Source organism: Zootermopsis nevadensis, unplaced genomic scaffold (assembly GCF_977971745.1).
Source record: "Zootermopsis nevadensis isolate Lab colony 2312 unplaced genomic scaffold, Znev_1.0 Znev_ptg000024l, whole genome shotgun sequence".
NCBI classification, from domain to species: Eukaryota; Metazoa; Arthropoda; class Insecta; order Blattodea; family Termopsidae; genus Zootermopsis; species Zootermopsis nevadensis.
In genome coordinates this window covers 13,016,414-13,039,187 of record NW_028259156.1, presented here as the reverse complement: position 1 = coordinate 13,039,187, position 22,774 = coordinate 13,016,414, and the positions used below count along the sequence as shown (strand labels likewise).

Sequence of the window (22,774 nt, the reverse complement as noted above, 5' to 3'; positions counted from 1 at the left end):
ATTTTACTTCACGTTGAGGTTAAAATTCCATTGTCGTGGCATCTTTGTTACAAATAGCAGATGATACCGTAGAATTTAGTAGCAATTTTTTGTGCTTCCTCACGACTCCTGATGGATTACATCAGTCTGGACCCCGCAATCACGAAGTCTCCAACTAGTAATTTACATTCAAGGTGGCTCAGAATAGTTTATACAGGAAATTAAAATATTTCAGACAACCATACTCTCAATTACGTAACTTCCAAAAAGTATATTACCCCAATGTGAAGTCAAGATATTTAAAAATGTTTAAAAAAAATGATGCCGTAATTAGATGGGCATGTTTAAGTCTACCTGGACATATTAATGGGACCGAACTAGCCCTAGTGTTTTGTTTGTGTCTTTAGAAAGGTCCGTAGCTATAACTAGAAGATCGCCTTAAAGATGGAGGCAGTAAGCACATCTGAAACATTGGTCAATGTCTACTTTAATATGTAGCGCAACATTCCAGAAGACAATCATCTTACTCTACACGTACTTTCTCTCAGAGTATTCATTTATTCATCACTCACTGGCCTCTATATTCATTTATAGTGAATTGATAAACATCCGTTGTTGACATATTTAATATATACTACGCTTACTGCATAGTCTTGAACTCAATTATCGACAAAACAAACCAGCAGTTCACATATACTACATAAGGCGTGATTTAGTTTTCAAAGCATAATGTTTATATATATATATATATATATATATATATATACACTATCTGAAAGTTATTCCACATAATTATAAGACATGTAGATGTAAACAACGCACGGTTATTTTTATAAAGATTCGTTTCTGATAAATGCAATAAGCATCAATTTGAGACAGAAACAAATGACTAGCACTTGTGACCACGGTATCTTACTTCGGGTTTCATAAAAGGGATTTACGACATTTAAAATGCGTGTTACATGTCCCGTCCATCTCACTAGTTTAGATTTTATTACCCAAATAATATCTCGTAAAGACCAACAATTTATCCTCTTTCTTAGATCCAAATGTTGTCCTCAACAACGTTTCTTAAATGACATCGTTCTATGTTCATCCACAAGGACGAGAGAAAATTTCGAAAATAACAATCTATAATCTAATATTGTGCTAAGTTACTTTCTTGAAAACATCACATGAGTGAAATCCTTGTATTGTTTACGACCAAATATATGTGTCCATAACCACATTCACAACCCAGCTATTAAATTTTTATATCGATTTACAATACGTATTGCGTGTTGCCTGTAGCATGAGATGCACAGACAACTTATAACTGTATCACCGTGTTACGCAATACAAAGAAGAAAAACGCGAATCATGTTAGCCGGACCTTCAGGCGTTGTAAGACAAGGGCAATGAAGCATCGTGCAAGAGGTGCAGCGCTTTGGTAACCTAACTCGAAGCCACCACGAGAAAGGAGAGGAAGACGTAAGAGTCCTCCTGAACAAGAATCCTCCTTGGTTGCAATACTGTTAAGCAATCTCATACGAGCATCTTAGTTCGTAATGTGTTACATATGACTGAATACCCCCTTCTCAATTAGGAAGCCTGCCCGCTATTAAACACATTCTAATTCAGACCACTATTTCTATATTATGGAGGGGGTACCTCTCTCCCGCGGTGCCGAAACGTAGGCAATAGTCATGCAGAAAAGATGAGTTTGTTTCGTATATAAATGGTAGTAGCATCTTCAGTTAATTCACAGTTCATCTTCTAGCATACATCAGAATACAGAGGAAGAACCACGAGATATCAGAGCATGGCCAAGGTAGTGTCACGTGTCAAGAGTGCGCGTCTTCGAGAAACTTGTCTCTAATTCATTCAGCTTTTCAAAGCACAGAGGCTGAGTATTTATGGGATTAGTCTGATTCTCAGAATAAACAGTAATTATTTACTTAAAACAACTTTAACCAATTGATCACTGAAGCAGAAACGTGTTCTTTTCCTTTGAAGTATGAACCTGATTATTAAATATTATCTAGATTAACTTCGCGGTTGATAGGGACTTGCACTATTGGTATGTTTAAAGGAACACTGTAGTCTCAGTCGGTAAAACAAAATTTGAGTTCAATTTTATTTATTTTTTGAAGATATCTGCCGTGTTTCTCAACATATACTCCATTTCAAAGTTCATAATTTTAGCTTCTTTTAACAACTGCTTCTGGTTGTGATACTAATATTTGCTCATTTTCTGACACAACAGGTTTTTCTTATTTTCACCTCGGCGGTGGTAGCTTGCGTATTAGCCGAGCCCCCAGCTGACCGATCGTACTTGCCACCAGGCGAGGACACTGGAGTTGCCTTGAGAGGACCACAGCCATCCAGCCAATACGGGCCACCATCAGGTGCTTCCAATGGATTCGGGCGTGGAAACTACCCCTCCAGCCAGTACAATGCACCCTCCACCGGGTCTAATGGATTTGGTGGTTCTCCGTCTTCCCAGTACGGTGCTCCCACAGCCTCACGCAGATCTGGTGGTGGTACTCCTTCTGCCAGAAATGGAGTACCTTCCTCACAATACGGCTCTCCTTCAGCTTCAAGCAGATTTGGCGCATCATCTTTCGGTCGCAATGGCGGTGTTCCTTCAAGTTCCGGGCGTCTTGGAGGAGCGCCCTCAAACCAATATGGTACACCTTCTGCTTTTGGTCGCAACGGAGCTTCTCCTACAACACAGTACGGTACTCCTTCAGGTCCGGGACGATTCGGCAGTGAACCTTCTAACCAATACGCGTTTGGTCGGAATGGTGGCTCCCCCTCTCCCCAGTATGGAGCTCCATCAGCGAACGGTGGATTCGGTGGTGCTCCTTCAGCCAACGGTGGATTCGGTAGCAATCTGTCTTCCCGATACAGCACTCCATCAGGCTCAAACAAATTTGGAGGTACCAATGGGGTGTCTGGACCATATGCTTCAAACGGTGGATACGAGTACTCTGGAATACGCAGCGGAGGACAAGACGACGACCTCTCTGTAAGTGTCACGGATTTGTGTAAATTAACTTAACACAGTTACCTGACGCTTTAAATAATTGGGTCGTATTACTGCTGTACGCCAGAGATGGAAGTTCTGACACGACATTTCTGTGACCAAAACTGCTCTGATGTCAATTAAACTGAAAGTGTAAAAGCGTGATATTCTGTTCCAGGAACCAGCAAACTACGAATTTTCTTACGAAGTTAACGACCCAGATTCTGGAAGCGACTTTGGTCAGGAAGAGAGTCGACAAGACGAGGAAGCCAAAGGAACGTACTACGTCCTGCTTCCAGATGGGCGTAAGCAGATTGTAGAATATGAAGCCAATGAGGAAGGTTACAAGCCAATGATCCGGTATGAGGAAGCTGAAGGAGGTTACCCAGGAAGTCAGGGTGCTTACCCCGCACAGGGTGGATACCCAGGATCATCGCAGAGAGGACAAGGGCCCTACTAAGATAGTTAGTCATTAGCATATCAGTCCCACGCCTTGTATAGCATACCATTATATTTAAATATATTAGACTGAATGCCTAGTTAGATCCGCTAGTTAACGTTGTATATGTGTGTATCCATTACATTTATCGTGCATAATAAATAATGATAAATTATACTGAGTACACTCACAATTTGAAACAACCTTGCTAACTCGTTGTAGTCAAAGAAGGTAACACAATAACAGGAAGATGAAACACATGTAACATGCATGCTCTTATGTCTAATGGAAGTAAGTCCTTAGATAAGGATTTAAAGCAGAGAACCATAGCTCTTTTGAGCACCTCTGCAAGATCATAATTATTATCTCATCCCACGTCACGCCAGTATAAAATGCATTTGTTTAAAAAATCCAAGGCATAAACACCAAACTGACTCAGAAAATAAAATATAAACTTTCACGAAGGCTAGAAATAAATAAGCATAGGTCTACAACAGAGTCGATGATGTTTTAGAATATAAAAATTTTCACATTTATGATTTCGTTATAAAAATACTCGTAAAATTAAACTTGCCACAGGTGTTGCAAGAAAGTACTATGTGGTTAAAATTTGATGGCTTTTTTCGTAGGAATACAATACAAAAGCATATAAATATTAAGAAATGAAGAAAACATTTTGAACCTTGATATGTCGGTAAAAATAATACTTAAAAGGGACTTTTGTTTAACATCTGGAGGTATATTACTTGATAATCAAAGTACTTTGTAAAGTAACATTTCCCAACTCATCCGATCCTATCAGACAGTTAATTGTATAGCTGAGCTTTATAACTCTAATGTTACAATAGACAAAGCAAGCAGTGAGTTGTACTCATCTCTTGCAAGCTCATAATGCAGTGTATATTCTACTGAACGTCTTAATCGCTTTTCCTAAACGTTTTATTTGATGAAACAATGCTTATGGCGAGATTCATCAGTGTCAAGAGATGTGGTAGCGTGTATAACTGCATTACTTAGCTAGAGGTTAAGAGAAAGACCTTCATAGGACTACATAGAGTTAGACATCTAATATGTTCTTGTTTTATGCAGAACACGTACGAAATACAAAACTTTCATACAAACATATCAACTCACTATGTAGACTTCGCCCACCTTTTGTGACTTTACAAAAATTCATAAACACATAGCAATGAACTCTGGGTAAATTCACAGCGAACAACCTACCGAACGAAACATAGGGATTACCGTGTAACAGTTGTGGTTCTCACAACGGGAAAGTTTTCGATGTTGTTTGGGGTTGTGACGCCATGTCGACATGTAGGTGGATATCTACGTTTCTGAGGAACACATTGTCTCTATCTTCAGACCTTAAGACGGACAAGCCCACATGGCGTCGCGACCCAAAACAAGAACATACACAGACCTTAACTGTACTAGTTTCAATGTTTGTGTGGCATATTACGAGAAGAACAAACACACACTTGGTGTAGCATTAAGAACCTTATGAGAATTTTACAAGGCGGAGAGTTTCTTGACCAGTTGAGGGCGTACCAATGTCTCAAAGAAATTAGTTAAAAGATAGCAGGAGTGGTAAGTTTTTTATATAAATAACTGTTAAGATATCAATATCACGAAAAAAATCACCGAATGTTGTTAGGGTAGCTTCCAATTTAAGAATCTGCACGGACGTTATTTGGGAATCGTTGGAAGTAGGGTTATATAAGTGTAACATCAATGGTCTACCATTCTTAGGAACAGCCTTTGTAACGTAAATTATTCTTTCCAGTATCGAATGCGCACTTCTAGCTTAGGAGGTTTCGAAAACTAGTCTGACAAGGATTTGTGACAGAAGAAGACTCAAAACCGAAACCACATATTCTGTCTGAACAGTGCTTGTATTTTAGTGAAGATGCATCTCGAAAAGGAGTAATGTTGTTCGGAGGAGGTGATTACGTTCACCACTATCAACTTAATATTTCTGTCTACTCACACAACAACGACGAGAAAGAATCTACAACAAACATAATCATGCTTCCTCTAAACTATTGAAGTCCATCTGCCAAGTGTCTGTTTGCAAATAAAGAAAAAAATATGGTTCTGCGAGAAGAATAAAGCAAATGGGCCTTTAATAAGAATTTGATGTTGGCTCTGCAAATGTGTTGGCGATATTCTCACATGTTCCTAATAACATAGGAGATAACTACCGTGCAAACTGCATTTTACGTAATTGCTATCGCATTTAAATTTAAATTAGTTATCACATAATGCGAAATATAAACAAAAACATAATATAAGACTGTAAAGAAGCATGAAGGTGTTAAAAGCATAATTCACCGCTTCTCTTGATGGTCCGCCCCTGTGTGCAAACGAGTACTCGTTTTGTAGAAATAAATGTGGCTCTGACAGATTAACGTGTGCGCAGATAGCATGTTTTATGTTATGAAAAGCACACATATACGTATGTACGATACTCACAAGCAGATTAATCAATGTATTGATTTTATTAATCGAAACATAAATCTCCAGACTTTTCAGATAGTTTATCTTCCATCGCGGTATCGCGTAGAATTAAATTGTTCACATATTTATATATTATTCCGTGCTCGTGTACTAAAAATGTGGTCGAATCATATGAAGAAAAAATGTGTAACCTAATTATAATTTACTGCTCGTTCATGCACACAATGTTACACTAAATAGGCGCATGGACAACAAAGTATTTTTACTTCTCAGAGGTTTCGTACTCAACTTTTAGGGACTCATGTTTGCTCCTGTCCAATTTAAAGCACAAGACTTCTGTACGTTTTACACGATACTTCTCTAAATGTCTTCGGCGACGGAGTTGTACCAGTAATATTTTAGGTTCTCATGATGGTGAATACGAAGTTGGCTGTCTTCTAGGTTGTAGCGCCGTGTAGTTGTTAGACGTTTACCTATCATCAGGGCTATTAGTAAAGGAGGCAGAATGGACCTTTGAAATATTGATAAACTCATACCAGACAACATAGCGCTACAACCCAAAAGAGATACATCTTTGTAATATATACTTATAGTTTCTATATCGTCAGTTGGAATTTGAATTTTTTTTTAAAAAAACACAACATTTCGAAGGATGGATCTTCTTTCGTCTTTAAGGTACAGAGGGGGAGACACCTTCTCCGTTGGATCCGATAGACCGATATAATCGTCAAGTCTAGCTCTATAAATGTGAGGAGCGAAAGTTTCGTGTGTTTCATGCACCACAACGCATATAAAACGACATATTAGAAACCCAGAGAAAACAAAAGCTATATTTTCAGTGTCATTTATATTTACATAAAATATAAACCTTTTTCTTGTGGTATTCCAGGTTCTCACGGCAGCCTGTATAAAGATAACTGTCTTCTGGCATGTTGTACCACGTAATCTTCTATTCATTTATCGCTGTTTGCTGCCTCCATCATCAGGACGATTCTTGACAGAATCAAGAAAAGCGAAGCGTATTAAATTTTCATTCAGTGATGACAGGATTTCTTTTTTAATTTCTTGCTTTCGTAATGCGTATGAAATCACTTTCCCTACACACCTAAAATTCACCTTCATTCTGTCTCCCGGTGAACTGCAATTTATACAGTTCAACAAACGGGCATTACAATGTCAACACACATTGCAGCAGTAACTCGCCAGAACACAAAACATAAACAAAATACATGCACGCTTCGCCTCGACAACGTGATTACCATCATTATTTAACCACGTTCTCACAAGTACATAGGCTATTTAGCATCGATTGGGAAGATATTGGCAAAAACGATCGATGAGATTGACTGCTCTTCCGTTTGGAAACCGGTCTGAACGAACATAAAAATACACTTAAGGAGGTCTTGTTCACTGGCAACCTTGCCACTGTCTTGAATCAGAGCGTGGTGAGAATATTTGGACATATGACAGATGAAAGAAATTGCATAATGGGCAGATTTCTTCTTCTTCTTCTTCTTTTTCTTCAGTTACCACAGATTAAGCCGCATGGCCTGTTCCGATTCAGAATTTAAACCCCGCACAAAATAAAATCTAAAGAAGTGTTAGCAAAATTATCGTCACTGGGATCATATGAATTTTGAATAGTGCTAAATAAAAAATTAATTTCCGTTTTCAAGAAGTGTGTTTACTGAACATCAGACTAATTAACGAAGAGACACGAGACATAGATGATAAGTGAAGCAACAACATGAAGACTGAGGTAGTTCCTTAAATTAACAGAAGTGGGAAGACAAACGGAATACGTAATGCTAAACCCAGCACAAGGTGCATTTATAACACGGGGTTTATTTTCTGGGAGGCGAGTGCTGTAACCACTAAACATAACGCTAGACTTGAATTGCAGAATTCATTATTACACCCTTACAGCTTTCATAAATAATGAATTCTTCAGTCCAAAAGAAATGAATCCTCCCCGCACTTGTTCCCGGGCACAATCTACCTGACTGGAATCTCGTTGAGGTTACACGTTATGCTAACTGGGATTTACCATTTTGTTTTCAGTCCTTCGAAGCAGCCTCTGCGTAAGTACCTACAAATGCACTGCAACAGTTTCCTTCCAAATTCTTATCATTCGGCGCTTATAAATTCTACAGTTGAGAGAGTACTTAAATAACATATAAAATCAAAATGCATACTTAACAAAAAAAAACTGCATGCTCATTTATTTGCAACAAAAAATTAGTAACCTTTCTATCTTTAATTATTTGGGTTCAGATTATATCATAAAACCGAATACAATATTCAGTACGGTATTAACCTCATCAATTCCCGTAATATAAAAAAGCATCCACAATCAACAACCAAGGACGAAAAAAGTAGTATGAAATCATTCCTCATTAAACATCCAACGCCCATAAGTTGCGCATGAGAACTGGATCACAGACACATCGGTAGTTGTTGCACAATATTACAGCTAACTTATGGATCACTCATCTCGCTGTTTGAAGTAGCGAAAACCAAGGGCACTTACATACAGTGAACATGTGAAAATCTTGCGCCTCACTTATGCCCTTCGGTGGTGGGATGGAATTGCTTTATGAAGCATCTGTGATGCAAAACCGGGCCATTCATAGTGCTCAGCCATGCCTACGTGAAAATAAACCAACCACAGCCCACCACTTAGGCCTACATTCTAATCCACTTGAGACACACAGTACACTCTCGGGGACCATCAGGGTCATGACATCCAAACTGATGAGGTATAAAAGAACACGCTCGATCCTTAATTTCATTCATTACCACCGCTCATCTCCAACGGAGAATAACATTATTATGGGCAAGGTAAGAATTGCTTATGACTCAATATAAACTGCGCCAAGGTTTAGTATTCCTTTGCAAATATTCATCTTGCTTTTCGTCTTTCTCAGAGGCCGGGGAGGGGAGTGCTGTAGGAAAAGCAAAACTGTTGTTGGCATAATATGTGTGCCAATGTCGAACTACATTTTGGAAATTTTTCTTCGAAAATTTCTTAATACCGGTGCTTAAGTTTTTTATCATGCAGAGCGATACATAAATATTACACTTCTGGGAGTTCTTTTAGTCTCCATACCGAAAAGAAACATTACAAACTACATGCTAAAACAAATTAACAACCATCAGGAGACTAGATAATAAATTTATATCGGCTAAGGATATGAGCGTGTCGAATGTTAAGTATTGACCAACTTTTCGGCAAATAATGCTGTTGTCATCTTCAGGTTGATGGCATCTGCAATGTTTGGCGAAACTTTGGTTAATACTCAACATTCGACACGGCTTACAATTGAAGGTCGAAGTTATACATTTAAATCCAGTCGCAAAAACTCAAGGACAGAAATCATTTATATCTATTATCCACAATAATTGGCTAATACTACAACAGTATGTTAAAATACGTCACGACCAACCTCCCTTTCTATTTACACAATAATCCCTACCATTTATTTATTGGTTAATAATAACTGAAGTTTATATAACATCGTTAATTAAGCTACGAAGTACGCAATCTGAACAGTCTAAATAACAGTCGTAAATGAGTCTTTAAGACGTGGAAAAGAAGAAATAAACAATCGTTATATTGGAAACATTTTGCTTCATTTATAGAGAAAACTCTTTTTTTAGGAATTCACAGCCTAACGTAAGGACATAATGTGTTTCTTTCAGATGATTATAATATTCGTGGCAATGGCTCTGGTCGGCGTTATGGCTGAGCCACCACCCAGTAGCCAATACCTGCCAGCAGAGCTTCAGAACGCCCCGTCTCAGCCCTCAAACCGATATGGTACACCGGCCGAATTTGGTAGAGCTGCACCATCCAACCAATATGGAGCCCCATCCAACGAATATGGAGTCCCTAGCCAGTACGAAAATGAAAATAAATTGTCTGCTCAATTTGGTGCTTCTTCTGTTTCTGGTAGATTCGGCGGCGCAAATACGCATAATAACCAACACGGCACTCCTGATTTATCTACCCAAGCTCTAATACGTACCAGTCAATACAGCGCAGGTTCAAGCAGATTTGGTGGTGCCAGAACACCTTCAAGCCAGTACGGAGTTCCTTCGACATCCAATCGACTTATTTCCGACCGATCTGGCATTCCAAGTGCTTCAAGGAGCGCTGCTGGTGCTCAATTCGTCGTTTCTGCTGCACCAGGCCGTGTTGGTGGGGTCAGCTCTCTGTCGACCCAGTATGGTGCCCCTGTATCCTTTGTCCGCTCTGGTGGCTCTAGCTCGTTGTCATCAAACAACTTCAATGGTGTCGGCTCTCTGACAAGTCAATATGGCGCACCTGCTGTTTCTAGTCGCTTTGGTGGCGCCAACTCGTTGCCATCCAGTCGCTTTGGTAGCTCGAGGTCTCTACCCAATCAATTCGATGCTTCCAGCCGCTTTGGTAGTGCTAGCTTCTCTTCATCTCAGTTCGGAGGTTCTGGTTCTTCAAGCCGATTTGGAGGTGCTGGCTCCACTTCATCTCAGTTCGGAGGTTCTGGTTCTTCAAGCCGATTTGGAGGTTCTAGCTCCCTGTCCACGCAGTATGGTGCTCCATCAGCCTCTAGCAGACTCAACGCCCCGACCTCACAATACGCTCCTGGAGGTGGATACGCTGCCTCGAGGGGAGGATACAATGCCCAGGAGGATGACATGGCCGTACGTAATTACACACTTTTACGTATTATTTCTCTTTGCTAAAGAACTAAACACCCTTCAAGGCCTTTGTCCACTAAGTCGAATTGTCTGTCTGTGTCCGATAGGAACCGGCCAACTACGAGTTCTCTTACGAAGTCCAGGACGCCGAGTCCGGGAGTGAATTTAGCCAGGAGGAAAATCGCCAGGACGAAAGTGCCCAAGGCTCTTACCGCGTCCTGCTACCAGACGGTCGCCTGCAGATCGTGGAATACGAGGCAGATCAGGAGGGATACAGGCCACATATCCGCTACGAGGAAACTGGAGCTGGATACCCCAGTGGGCCTCAACAGAGGGCGCAAGGACCTAACCATGGACCTTACTAAATCTTTAACTATTAAGTGATACTTTAATGACAATTCAACTTTAAAGCAAATTTTACATATATATGCAATAAATATGTTATTATCATATACACCACAAAGAGAAGAAATTTTGTGTATAATTTGTCGTTTCTCAATAAAGTATATTTATTGAATTCGGATTTATATTTACCTGTGCACCTCTCTGACATGTATTTTGTAAGTAATTTTCTATTTAACCAAACTAATAGCACGAAAACCTTAAAAATACTTTATGAAACGGATTTTCAGCCCTAAATGGAAAGAAAATCTTACCTAAAGGAACTGAGAAGCTACTGTTTGCATGTCTGCTCATATCAGCAATAAGTGATTTCTTTTTGCAGTCAACGCATGTATTATTTAAACATTCAACTGTTTTCACGTTGGCAGAAAGCCCGAAATTTTAAGAGGATTTTCTATTTTTGTGTTTTTCAAAAAATTTCACCTACAATATACAAAAAATCTCTGACCGCGGTAGATAACAAACAACTTGTTACGGCTGCAAAATAGTTTTAATTATTTTTCCGGAATCCAAAGACGTATGTCTCTCTCTAAACAAAAGGAATAAAACGCACTATATGAAGCCTGTTCCAGAAACTCTGAAAAATTTATATTTTAAATTTACTATTCTAAATGTCAAAGCATAACACCGATAGAACTTTTAATTTTTTGTGCACGAGAGTTTGGCTCAGGACAGATTTCAATACCAGCCCTTAGCGAAATCGATAAGGAAACGTTCGATTCCATTAAGCAAGCAGATTTTCTTACATACCTGAGTCCCTGTTTGCACCCCGAGAAGGACTCAGCTCCGTCGAACACGGCTCATTACCCCCCCCCCCCCCCCCCCCCCAAAAGTGTAAGATACAAAATAAATTGGGAACATTTCTCGATGTGGCAAACGTATTTTCTGATTCTGTATTATAAATTAACTTTTCAATAGATTATACAGGTAACTTCTGAATTTCTTTCGTAGTCTGGTCTGAATGATAGTTTGAGAAGGATAACGTTCCTGAAGACATAGGATTGTAGGAGTAACAGTTTCAGTCTCTCCCAGCTTCTCCAGCCAAATTCTAAATTCAACCATTTTACGACGCAATGACAATTTCAATTTGTGGACAGACTGAGGAGAACCAACTAATATTAGAAAGGGTAATTTTCTGAATACGAACGAAAAATGGTAACTAAAACATTAAAAATGTCACGCGTGCTTGCAATTAGAGAGAATAAATAAATGTGGGATCAAACATAAAGCAGCATTACAATAATCAGCCTCCTCTTTAATAGGATCACACACACTCCTTTACACCACTTACATTAATTTTAGGGTAATCTAGCGTCCGCCTTCATGAAGGGCACAAAACAAAGACATTTTCATTGATTAACTAAAGATGATTGACTAAAAAGCACCGCACTCACTTAGGGTGAGCCCTGAAGGATTTGGGGAGCAACATTGATGGACTTATTCAAGGCCGCATCACGGAACATGGCTGCAGAAACTGAACAAAATCATGGAAATAATAGGACCCGTTAACGCTGTGCTAACCTGCTCGGTTACGTTCTTTTATTATGTTTTGGCGCTACAGATATCGTCATTAAACAGATCATGAATAAATGTTATTGTCTCAATAATATCCTTAAAAACAGATCACATGCCCAATCCCGCATTTTAGTTCTGCATGTACCAACATATAAAGTAGAGTACTAAAAAATTTATAGCTAAATATTTCTAGAGCATTAGTAATTGCAAATTAATATGACCGACAGTTAAATACCTTGACTACAGCGCAGTAGCAAGCAGTCTGTTGGTACTATTAAACCTTATTCACGTCAGACATCTGCTCTGTACCAGAACTAATTACCTCGCCTCATCTGAACATTCTCCTCGTTCAACCTCATTAGTTATGATGTAAAAATGTATTCTGCCGACCGTCGTAACTTAATTAGTATGAATGCAATATCTGTCACTTTGATTATGGAACTTTCAGTCAAATAAAGCTAAGAACTGTCGTCATAATTTCAACGTACAAGGAAATGTCTAGCTTTCGTGAGTTATTAGGGGATTACTTATCGATATTTTCATATTTCATTGTTGGTACACAAACACACATTTGTATAGAACTGTCATAATTTCTCGTGCACAAATCATTTATCACATCTTAGGCCTAATATAGGTTTCGTCACGTAAATATGCAGCAGAAACCTTCCTAATAAGACCTTTTTCACTCCGTAGTTCAAGGACCCGAAAGTTACTTACCGTACTTACGAGCTTGAGTTGACAAGAAAAGGATTCAACTTCGCTGTACGTCTATAAAATATGCTATTCGGTGGACATATAACGGTTATGCATTTCTTAAATTCGAATGTGCATAGGATTTTACATGCAACAGTAAAATCTTTCAGTATCTCTTAACTGAAAGATGCCACATTTTATATTCACATCAGATCGAAATCATATTTACGATGAAATTAAAGACAAACAAAATCATTAAACAATCAATCACATAACTTTTCCTTTACATTACATCTCTCACTCTGATTGAAGAAGGAATAAGAACGGTTGGTTCCCGAGAATAACTCTCTGAACAAACTATGGCCTTAAGAGTGGAAGTAGTATTGAGCGACAACATAACTTTCATTCTTCACTACTGTTAGAATGACTCAAACAAGAATGGTCATATCGGCTATGTATTTAACACACAGTGGGTCGGATGAGAAATTCATAGAAATCTGGTCGCAGAACGTCAAAGGAAGATGTCACCTTAGACATCTACGCGTAAATTTAACGATGACATTAAAATGTATCTGAAACAGAAAGTGACGATGTGGACAAGATTCAATTGGCTCAAAAAAGGTCAAAATATGGGTTTTTTGGTAACAGGGAAATTTTTCATACAAAAATCTACACCAGACAACTAAGAGGAATTTCACAAGAAAATAGCGCATATATTCATTAGATTCGGAGGGAGTCACATTACTCATTGCACGTGCATCAAAAACCAAGCCGATCACGGCATGCACTGTTGTTATCAGTCTACGTCTATCTCCAATTTTTGGGGCAATTTATTACTTAAAAATAATAGCCTGTAGAGTAATAACGTTTCGGACGGACGGAGGGACGAAATTAATGCTTCCAGCTGTGCAGTCCGTATTGGCCAACCAGACTTAATTTTTATTATTATTTATTATTGACTGCAAATGGGTTTATACCCGGTGGCAGTGTCCTACAATAACATACAAAACAATGAGACAGAACAGAACAATGAGATACATCAACACAATGAGACAGAACAAAACAATAAACAAAAGGACACAACAAAAACAATAAGACACAATAAACAATGAGATACATCAACACAGAGACAGAACAAAACAATAAACAAAAGGACACAACAAAAACAATATGACACCCAAACAATGGGATACATCAACACAATGAGACACAACAAAACAATAAACAAAGGACACAACAAAAACAATAAGACACAATAAACAATGAGATACATCAACACAGAGACAGAACAAAACAATAAACAAAAGGACACAACAAAAACAATATGACACACAAACAATGGGATACATCAACACAATGAGACACAACAAAACAATAAACAAAGGACACAACAAAAACCATAAGACACAACATACAATGAGATACATCAACACAGAGACAGAACAAAACAATAAAAAAGGACACAACAAAAACAACACATCCCACTCAAAATCAACCAACTCATAAATTACAAAACCATCCAACCTCAAGTACTTAACTTAAAAAAAAGAACTTAATACCACCTAGACATAAGACAATAACTGTAATGTATTACAAACGTCATGAACTGATGCACTCACACAACAATACAATGAGACACAACAATACAACATACCACACTCAAAATAAAACATCTGACACAATAAAAAAACACACATCCACTAATTAATCACAATACTTAAGAGTGGAATATAAAGTCCGCTCTCAGTACATGAAAATTTTATCCCAAAGAACTACAGCCCTTCATCACTTGGAGACTAAGACACTTCACTTCACTTATCACCATTTATTCCCAACTTAATAACCCTTAGCTTGTAACTACTTTTCTGACCCTCTTTCTAAAGGTGCCTAATTTACAGGGGAAAGACTCTAGCACGCCTGGAGGTAATTGGTTCCAGCTTCTTATGGTCCTATTTACAAAGGAATATTTGCCTACATCCGTTCTTTGTTTCCTAGTCCTAATTTTCCGAGTATGATCGTCCCTGCCCAGGTAGCATGGCTTTAATAATCTATCCTCTATCATTTTCCAAGCCCGGCCCCCCGTGTATGCTTTGAAAAGGGCGCACATTCGGGCTATCAATCTACGCTGTGCCAATGTTTCCCAACCAGATTCGTTCGTGAAATTAGCAAATTTAGCCGCTCTCTTCTGCACCCGATTTAGTGCTCTTACCTGTCCTTCCCTGTAAGGGTCCCAACACACAGTTCCATATTCAAGTATCGGTCTCACTAGCGACGTATAAGCTAAACGTTTCGTATTGTTATTTCCCTTTTTTAGTATACGCATTACGAAATGGAGAGCCTTCCATGCTTTAATTAGTGTATAATTCACATGATCTGCCCAGCTCAGATCACTGCGAATAAGTATTCCTAAGTACTTAAAGCTATTTGCCTCTGGAATTAATTGATCCCCAAAAAAGTAACTCAGCTTATCCTTCACCCTAGCTCTATTGAAGCTGACTGCTTTACTTTTACCTGGATTTATCTTCATTTCATTTTCTACCGCCCATTCCCATAAGGTATAAGGTATAAGCTATAAGGTATAGTGAAACGTACGTTCTATGAAAACTAATTACATCAATTAGTTAACAAATCAAACACAGCACACATCATTAAAGTAACTTAGATTTTGAGAAGCTAATAGTCGATCAGTTAGTCAAGGGACATGGGTTCATTATCGTGCTTACAATAGAACGCCAAGGGTGCCTTTCCGGAGCCAAATAAGTACATTAAACACCCTCCCTCTATATTTCCCTAAGGTAGATTATAATAATATCCACCAATCTACGCCAAGGTACTCAGGTTTCCGGCCCTAAATTTCGTAGGCATTCCAATCTATATCTTGTGCTATATAATCTGGCTATTTCACCTCAACCTTTACTAACCTATATTAATTGATCTCAAATACGTAGATGAGCATTTTATGCCTTCTGTACATGCAAGACATGAATATGCACTTTCTACTTTGTTTAGAGAGTTCGCGTAAAACTTGTGTGGAACACCGAAATCCTTTCAACCCTATCAGACGATATAACACAGAGGGCCGCTTAACATTTTTCAGTAATTGAAAAACTCGAGCAATAATGTCCACCATCCTGGAAGTTAATAATCACATTACATATGCTATTTTGAATCAGTAGGTCACTCACTCACCAACTCTATGAAGTAAACAGCCGCTAAGCTAATCAAGAAATTCCCTGCCTCTTATAAAACCAGCATGTTCATAATCGTGTCGTTAAGCCCAAACTAGTTCAATACACATCCTACTTTGCACAATGCTCAGACAGACTTTAAAGTTTCAAGCACAATAGCTTATGTGTACAAATGATAGAGAAGTTACCTGAGACAGATGCATATAAAACTCAATAACACATGTAACAACTTAACAGGAGACTGGAAAAACGCATAATGAGCAGTTTCATACCTTGTACACCAAGTAGATTCATTATTATGGCGATAGATGTTTACAGAATTTATAACTTGTGCTGGGCAAGGCCGTGGTCTAGGCAACACGGAGTTTTCCTCCGGGGGCTTCCCCGGTTTCTCCGTGGCATCCCAACAATTACTCCATTCACACACAGAAGAAGGCAATGGCAAACCACTTCTGGATCATCTGCCAAGAACGTATATGAACAGGTCCCAGTCCGAGAAAAGGATAGAAGGATCCTGTTCATATGGACCTGTCGTCAGACAGAACACTAAATAATAATAAGATGAGGTGGTCTAGCGGTTAGAACGCTGGCCTTGTAATCCTGGGGTCTCGGGTTCGATTCCCAGCGGTGCCCGAATTTATAACTTGTGTTGGGCAAGGCCGTGGTCTAGGCAACACGGAGTTTTCCTCCGGGGGCTTCCCCGGTTTCTCCGTGGCATCCCAACAATTACTCCATTCACACACAGAAGAAGGCAATGGCAAACCACTTCTGGATCATCTGCCAAGAACGTATATGAACAGGTCCCAGTCCGAGAAAAGGATGGAAGGATCCTGTTCATATGGACCTGTCGTCAGACAGAACACTAAATAATAATAAGATGAGGTGGTCTAGCGGTTAGAACGCTGGCCTTGTAATCCTGGGGTCTCGGGTTCGATTCCCAGCGGTGCCCGAATTTATAACTTGTGTTGGGCAAGGCCGTGGTCTAGGCAACACGGAGTTTTCCTCCGGGGGCTTCCCCGGTTTCTCCGTGGCATCCCAACAATTACTCCATTCACACACAGAAGAAGGCAATGGCAAACCACTTCTGGATCATCTGCCAAGAACGTATATGAACAGGTCCCAGTCCGAGAAAAGGATGGAAGGATCCTGTTCATATGGACCTGTCGTCAGACAGAACACTAAATAATAATAAGATGAGGTGGTCTAGCGGTTAGAACGCTGGCCTTGTAATCCTGGGGTCTCGGGTTCGATTCCCAGCGGTGCCCGAATTTATAACTTGTGTTGGGCAAGGCCGTGGTCTAGGCAACACGGAGTTTTCCTCCGGGGGCTTCCCCGGTTTCTCCGTGGCATCCCAACAATTACTCCATTCACACACAGAAGAAGGCAATGGCAAACCACTTCTGGATCATCTGCCAAGAACGTATATGAACAGGTCCCAGTCCGAGAAAAGGATGGAAGGATCCTGTTCATATGGACCTGTCGTCAGACAGAACACTAAATAATAATAAGATGAGGTGGTCTAGCGGTTAGAACGCTGGCCTTGTAATCCTGGGGTCTCGGGTTCGATTCCCAGCGGTGCCCGAATTTATAACTTGTGTTGGGCAAGGCCGTGGTCTAGGCAACACGGAGTTTTCCTCCGGGGGCTTCCCCGGTTTCTCCGTGGCATCCCAACAATTACTCCATTCACACACAGAAGAAGGCAATGGCAAACCACTTCTGGATCATCTGCCAAGAACGTATATGAACAGGTCCCAGTCCGAGAAAAGGATGGAAGGATCCTGTTCATATGGACCTGTCGTCAGACAGAACACTAAATAATAATAAGATGAGGTGGTCTAGCGGTTAGAACGCTGGCCTTGTAATCCTGGGGTCTCGGGTTCGATTCCCAGCGGTGCCCGAATTTATAACTTGTGTTGGGCAAGGCCGTGGTCTAGGCAACACGGAGTTTTCCTCCGTGGCATCCCAACAATTACTCCATTCACACACAGAAGAAGGCAATGGCAAACCACTTCTGGATCATCTGCCAAGAACGTATATGAACAGGTCCCAGTCCGAGAAAAGGATGGAAGGATCCTGTTCATATGGACCTGTCGCCAGACAGAACACTAATAAAAAAAAGATGTTTACAGAATTTTTATCGGAATCCCTGAGGGTATAGAAACCACTTGGAATTCCTGACAGCAGGATAATATTAACACGAATCTTAAGACACAGTATGTGATGGTGTGGTCGAGATTCGACTGATCAGTACAAGGTCTCTACGATCAATATCAGAAATCATACCGCAATTAAAGGAGGAAGAATTATATCAAAAGGAAATCACAGATTAATACTACTACATATGAAATTTCAGGCTGCAAAAATAAGTGATGGAAAAAATTAAAGACTACATTAAAAATTTATAAAAGACGTTCTGAATTAGAGTGACTACAAAACATTGATGCTGGAACACCATACGAGATGAGAAGACCGAAGGATATTTTAATAACAAGAGAACAAATAAATTAAACGCATTCTTCAACCAGAGCATGATAAGTCCCTATTAATGGAAATAACGTTACTGTAAGAAGACATAACATAACTTCTAACGTTTGGTAACTTCACATGAGAATCATTAATGTAATATAGTATATTGTATTTAATCAACAGCACAGAAAAATGTTGCTACCTGTCAGTGTTATCAAGACGATCAACCTCAAGTCGCTCCCAAGGACGGGCAGAAAACACGATAAAAAAATGATGCGAAACTGGAGCATCCTGTTCACGATGACGCAAGGAGTCACATTAAACCCAAGAAAATTAATAGTCCTTCAGGCCTCTATGTGTAACAGCTTGGTCAGCACACGGCAAACTGTTTACCGCAATGAAAGTATGAGAATCATCACCACTCAATGATGATGCAACCAGGGAGTGTTAAAAGTGATGATATAGAACTCGCCGACATTACACCCATTACAGTTTGGCATTGCGGGGTAATCCAGTTTTAATGTTTGATCTTGTTTTTGTTGCTTTGCCTTGCTCTGCAATCCTCCCCGCCAGCAGGGTCATCGCAGGTGGACTACTCGTATATAAATGCTAGTCACATCTGCACAATTAACGCAGTCACCAATAAGAACTCACTCAGCGCTCTAGACCATAAAATGGCTAAGGTAAGAAGACTTGTTTCCGAGGTAAGGGAAACTATAGCAATTGGTTTAAATCTGCATTTACAGCAAACTATTAATTCTACTCGTAATACACACACATAATTTCTTTTTAGATGTAAAAAAGCAATTATTTTCTTGCATGAACGTAACTGTAAAGGCGGCTGAGCTGAAGCCATTGCTTCTGTCTTATATTTAGCAAATAACTGGTTTAACTCAACCGCTCAAGGAAAAAGCCATTGCATTACTCCGATGTCGCTAAGGGCTGTTTATTCATCGTACCACGTGCCCTCGCAGGTCATTCCATGTGAGTGAGTGAGTGCGATTGGTGGAGGAAATCGGTACCACAAAAGATTGCTAAGCAGAATAACAAATTTAGGGGTTTCTGGATAAGGGACGTACTTCCGAAATTTGACTTTGTGGAAAATCAAGAAAAACGCTGAGAATTTTTTCAACATTTTTGTTTTGTATCAACGTATTTAAAGGTGTTCCAGAATATAGTTGCAGGTATCTGTTTATTTTCACAGAAATATGTCAAACAAATGGACATAAGTTGATTTTATTTAAAAATTACTCAAATACAGGCAAGAAAACACCTATATTTCACCACTATTTCTTTTCTAGACACAAGTAGTTTTTTCCGGAATGTTTAACCTATAGGATGGCTAACAAAAAATGGTCTATTTTTTTACTAACTAAATTTTTCTTAGAAACTCTAAAATTCTTCATTACTGTTAAGATAATTAACACCAATTAGCAGGACCGTTTTTGAAAGCCGATAGTCGCTTAGCTGGTCAATAAATACAATAAAAAATTCAAAACTATATTTACGACAATTCGCCACTGGACTCTAAACTAAGCCAATTTAATCTAATATCCTCGCACACTTCTTAAGATCCACTTTAATATTATCATGCGTCTCCCAGGACTTCGTTTACTTTCAAATCACGATGTTGCATGCATTTTTCAATTGGCCGATGCTTGATAAATGTTCCATCACTATTATCCTCCTTGACTTTATCAGTAATACTCTGTGGTACAGACTATTAATGTTGATGACTAAGTAAAAACAAATTTCCTTTGTAGAAAATGCCCACAAACACTGTAGTAAGACTAACACCCACTCATTATTTGGTTATTTTATCATCATAAAAAGGTATATTAAGCATACGAATTTTGTGGTATAGTCGATGAAGAGTCCTGGTTCAACACTTCAATCCATTCAAAGTCGAAGTAGAAGACCATCCCTGACCTGTCGCTCTTAACGGTCTTTCACAAAACAGTATTCTAAGCCTATCTATAAATAATAGCTTTCCTGGTTGTGACGTCATCCACGTAATCTTGAAGACAGTTGAATACGCAAACAAGACTACATGCCGGCACACGATCCACACAATCACAGCTTCGAAACTTGAAAAGCCACAGCCCCATATTTAATTAAAGTAATTCACTGATTGGACGTTTATGATATTAAAAAACAAAATTTATTTGGGATTACAACGCGATGTATTATATACTCCGATTTTAAACCCTGCAGTCCGGACTTCGATAACCTAAGCTGGTTACTTCGCATGTTCCCCAGAAATGTGTTAATAACACCTCCGTGTATAAGAGAGGGCCTCAATTTGTATCATTAACAATATAATGGGTATTAAGATATATATTTCGTTACTTCAACTATTATTTTATACCAACTGAGAAATACTAACATTAAACAGACCCAGCTTATTCATCCGCCATCTTCTACAATTGATTTTACGCCACTTAAATATCATACGAATTGGTCAGATATTCCAAATAATTCTGTAATATTAGGATTGTTGTCTTTTAGCTGTGAAGTCATGTAGTCATGTAGGTGGATGAACTTTTTGGAGGAATTAATATATCTTATCTTTACAACTATAAGCGCTAAACTTTGTTGCAGCTTTTGATACTTGCCGCCCTAGCGCTAACATGCGCCATGGCCGAACCACCTGTTTCTCGAGAGTACCTTCCTGCAAATCAGGGCGGCTACGCTAGTCAGCCTTCCAGCCAGTACGGGGCTCCCGAATCCTCGGGCCGACTTGGAGGATCTAGCCTGCCCTCCGCTCAATACGGCGCTCCTATTATATCCGGCCGATTTGGTGCCGGGTCTCCGTCAACACAATATGGCGCTCCCGGATTTTCAGTCCAATTAGGGAATGGGGCTTCTATCCGATTCGCTGGTTCAACCTCTCCCTCAAACCGCTATGGAGCCCCTAGTACCTCCAGCCGAATTGGCAATGCTAATTCTTTGTCGACTCAATACGACACTGCTAGTTTCTCAGGCCGACATGGAAGCACCAGTTCCCTATCAACTAGAAATGGTGTCACCGGATTTTCAGGCCGCTTTGGTGGTGCTAGCTCCACTTCATCTCAGTTCGGAGGTTCTGGTTCTTCAAGCCGACTTGGAGGTGCTGGCTACTCTTCATCTCAGTTCGGAGGTTCTGGTTCTTCAAGCCGATTTGGAGGTTCTAGCTCCCTGTCCACGCAGTATGGTGCTCCATCAGCCTCTAGCAGACTCAACGCCCCAACCTCACAATACGCTCCAGGCGGTGGATACGCTGCCTCGAGGGGAGGATACAATGCCCAGGAGGATGAATTGGCCGTACGTAATTACACACTTTTACGTATCATTAGTCTTTGCTAAAGAACTAAACACCCTTCAGGGCCTTTGTCCACTAAGTCGAATTGTCTGTCTGTGTCCGTCCACTGAATAGGAACCGGCCAACTACGAGTTCTCTTACGAAGTCCAGGACGCCGAGTCCGGGAGTGAATTTAGCCAGGAGGAAAATCGCCAGGACGAAAGTGCCCAAGGCTCTTACCGCGTCCTGCTACCAGACGGTCGCCTGCAGATCGTGGAATACGAGGCAGATCAGGAGGGATACAGGCCACAGATCCGCTACGAGGAAACTGGAGCTGGATACCCCAGTGGGCCTCAGCAGAGGAAGCAAGGAGGACCCTATTAAATCTTGGAACTCATACACGATTCTTACATATACGGACCGAGCGATTTACATGTACTTTACGGCAAGATGAATGTAATTAAATAATCTTTTATGTTACGTTCTGTACATATATATTGTAATCTAATAAATTATTATATACTAAATTATGTCATTGTTTCCAATGTATTCTTACCTTCTTCCACTCTAAAGAGGACGCACGTCCTGGGTTCCAGCCTTCTGCCAATTCCTGCAAACGACAGAAACAGATTTTGTTAAGGCCTTTTATCAAACGATCTTAATCA

The 22,774-nt window shown here is 39.8% G+C and overlaps 4 protein-coding genes across 6 annotated transcripts in view; 3 read left to right on the top strand and 1 right to left on the bottom strand.

Moving 5' to 3' along the window:
* The window catches only part of LOC110835466 (uncharacterized), a 224,769-nt gene that overhangs the window by 163,139 nt on the left and 38,856 nt on the right, over window positions 1-22,774 (bottom strand). The window contains exon 2 of the mRNA XM_087355324.1: window positions 22,666-22,719. The gene's annotated coding sequence lies outside the window, so the exon portion shown is untranslated. The remainder of the gene's footprint in view (window positions 1-22,665; window positions 22,720-22,774) is intronic.
* On the top strand, window positions 1,707-3,600 carry LOC110835468 (uncharacterized). Its single transcript, XM_022075703.2, has 3 exons — window positions 1,707-1,789; window positions 2,225-2,989; window positions 3,165-3,600. Exons 1-3 carry the CDS (start codon window positions 1,781-1,783, stop codon window positions 3,444-3,446), a joined length of 1,056 nt encoding a protein of 351 aa, XP_021931395.2. The 5' UTR covers window positions 1,707-1,780; the 3' UTR covers window positions 3,447-3,600.
* Window positions 8,675-11,082, top strand: LOC110835467 (uncharacterized). Of its 2 annotated transcripts, XM_087355332.1 has the most exons (4): window positions 8,675-8,726; window positions 9,588-10,374; window positions 10,432-10,568; window positions 10,673-11,082. In XM_087355332.1, exons 1-4 carry the CDS (start codon window positions 8,718-8,720, stop codon window positions 10,928-10,930), a joined length of 1,191 nt encoding a protein of 396 aa, XP_087211458.1. In that variant the 5' UTR covers window positions 8,675-8,717; the 3' UTR covers window positions 10,931-11,082. The 2 variants fall into 2 exon arrangements, with proteins under 2 accessions (XP_087211458.1, XP_021931394.1); XM_022075702.1 differs by having other exon boundaries at window positions 9,588-10,568.
* Window positions 19,412-22,639, top strand: LOC110835470 (uncharacterized). 2 transcript variants are annotated; one of them, XM_022075704.2, is made up of 3 exons: window positions 19,412-19,512; window positions 21,431-22,132; window positions 22,245-22,639. In XM_022075704.2, the coding sequence occupies exons 1-3, from the start codon at window positions 19,504-19,506 to the stop codon at window positions 22,491-22,493; spliced, it is 960 nt and encodes a 319-aa protein (XP_021931396.2). In that variant the 5' UTR covers window positions 19,412-19,503; the 3' UTR covers window positions 22,494-22,639. The 2 variants fall into 2 exon arrangements, with proteins under 2 accessions (XP_021931396.2, XP_021931397.2); XM_022075705.2 differs by having other exon boundaries at window positions 19,489-19,533.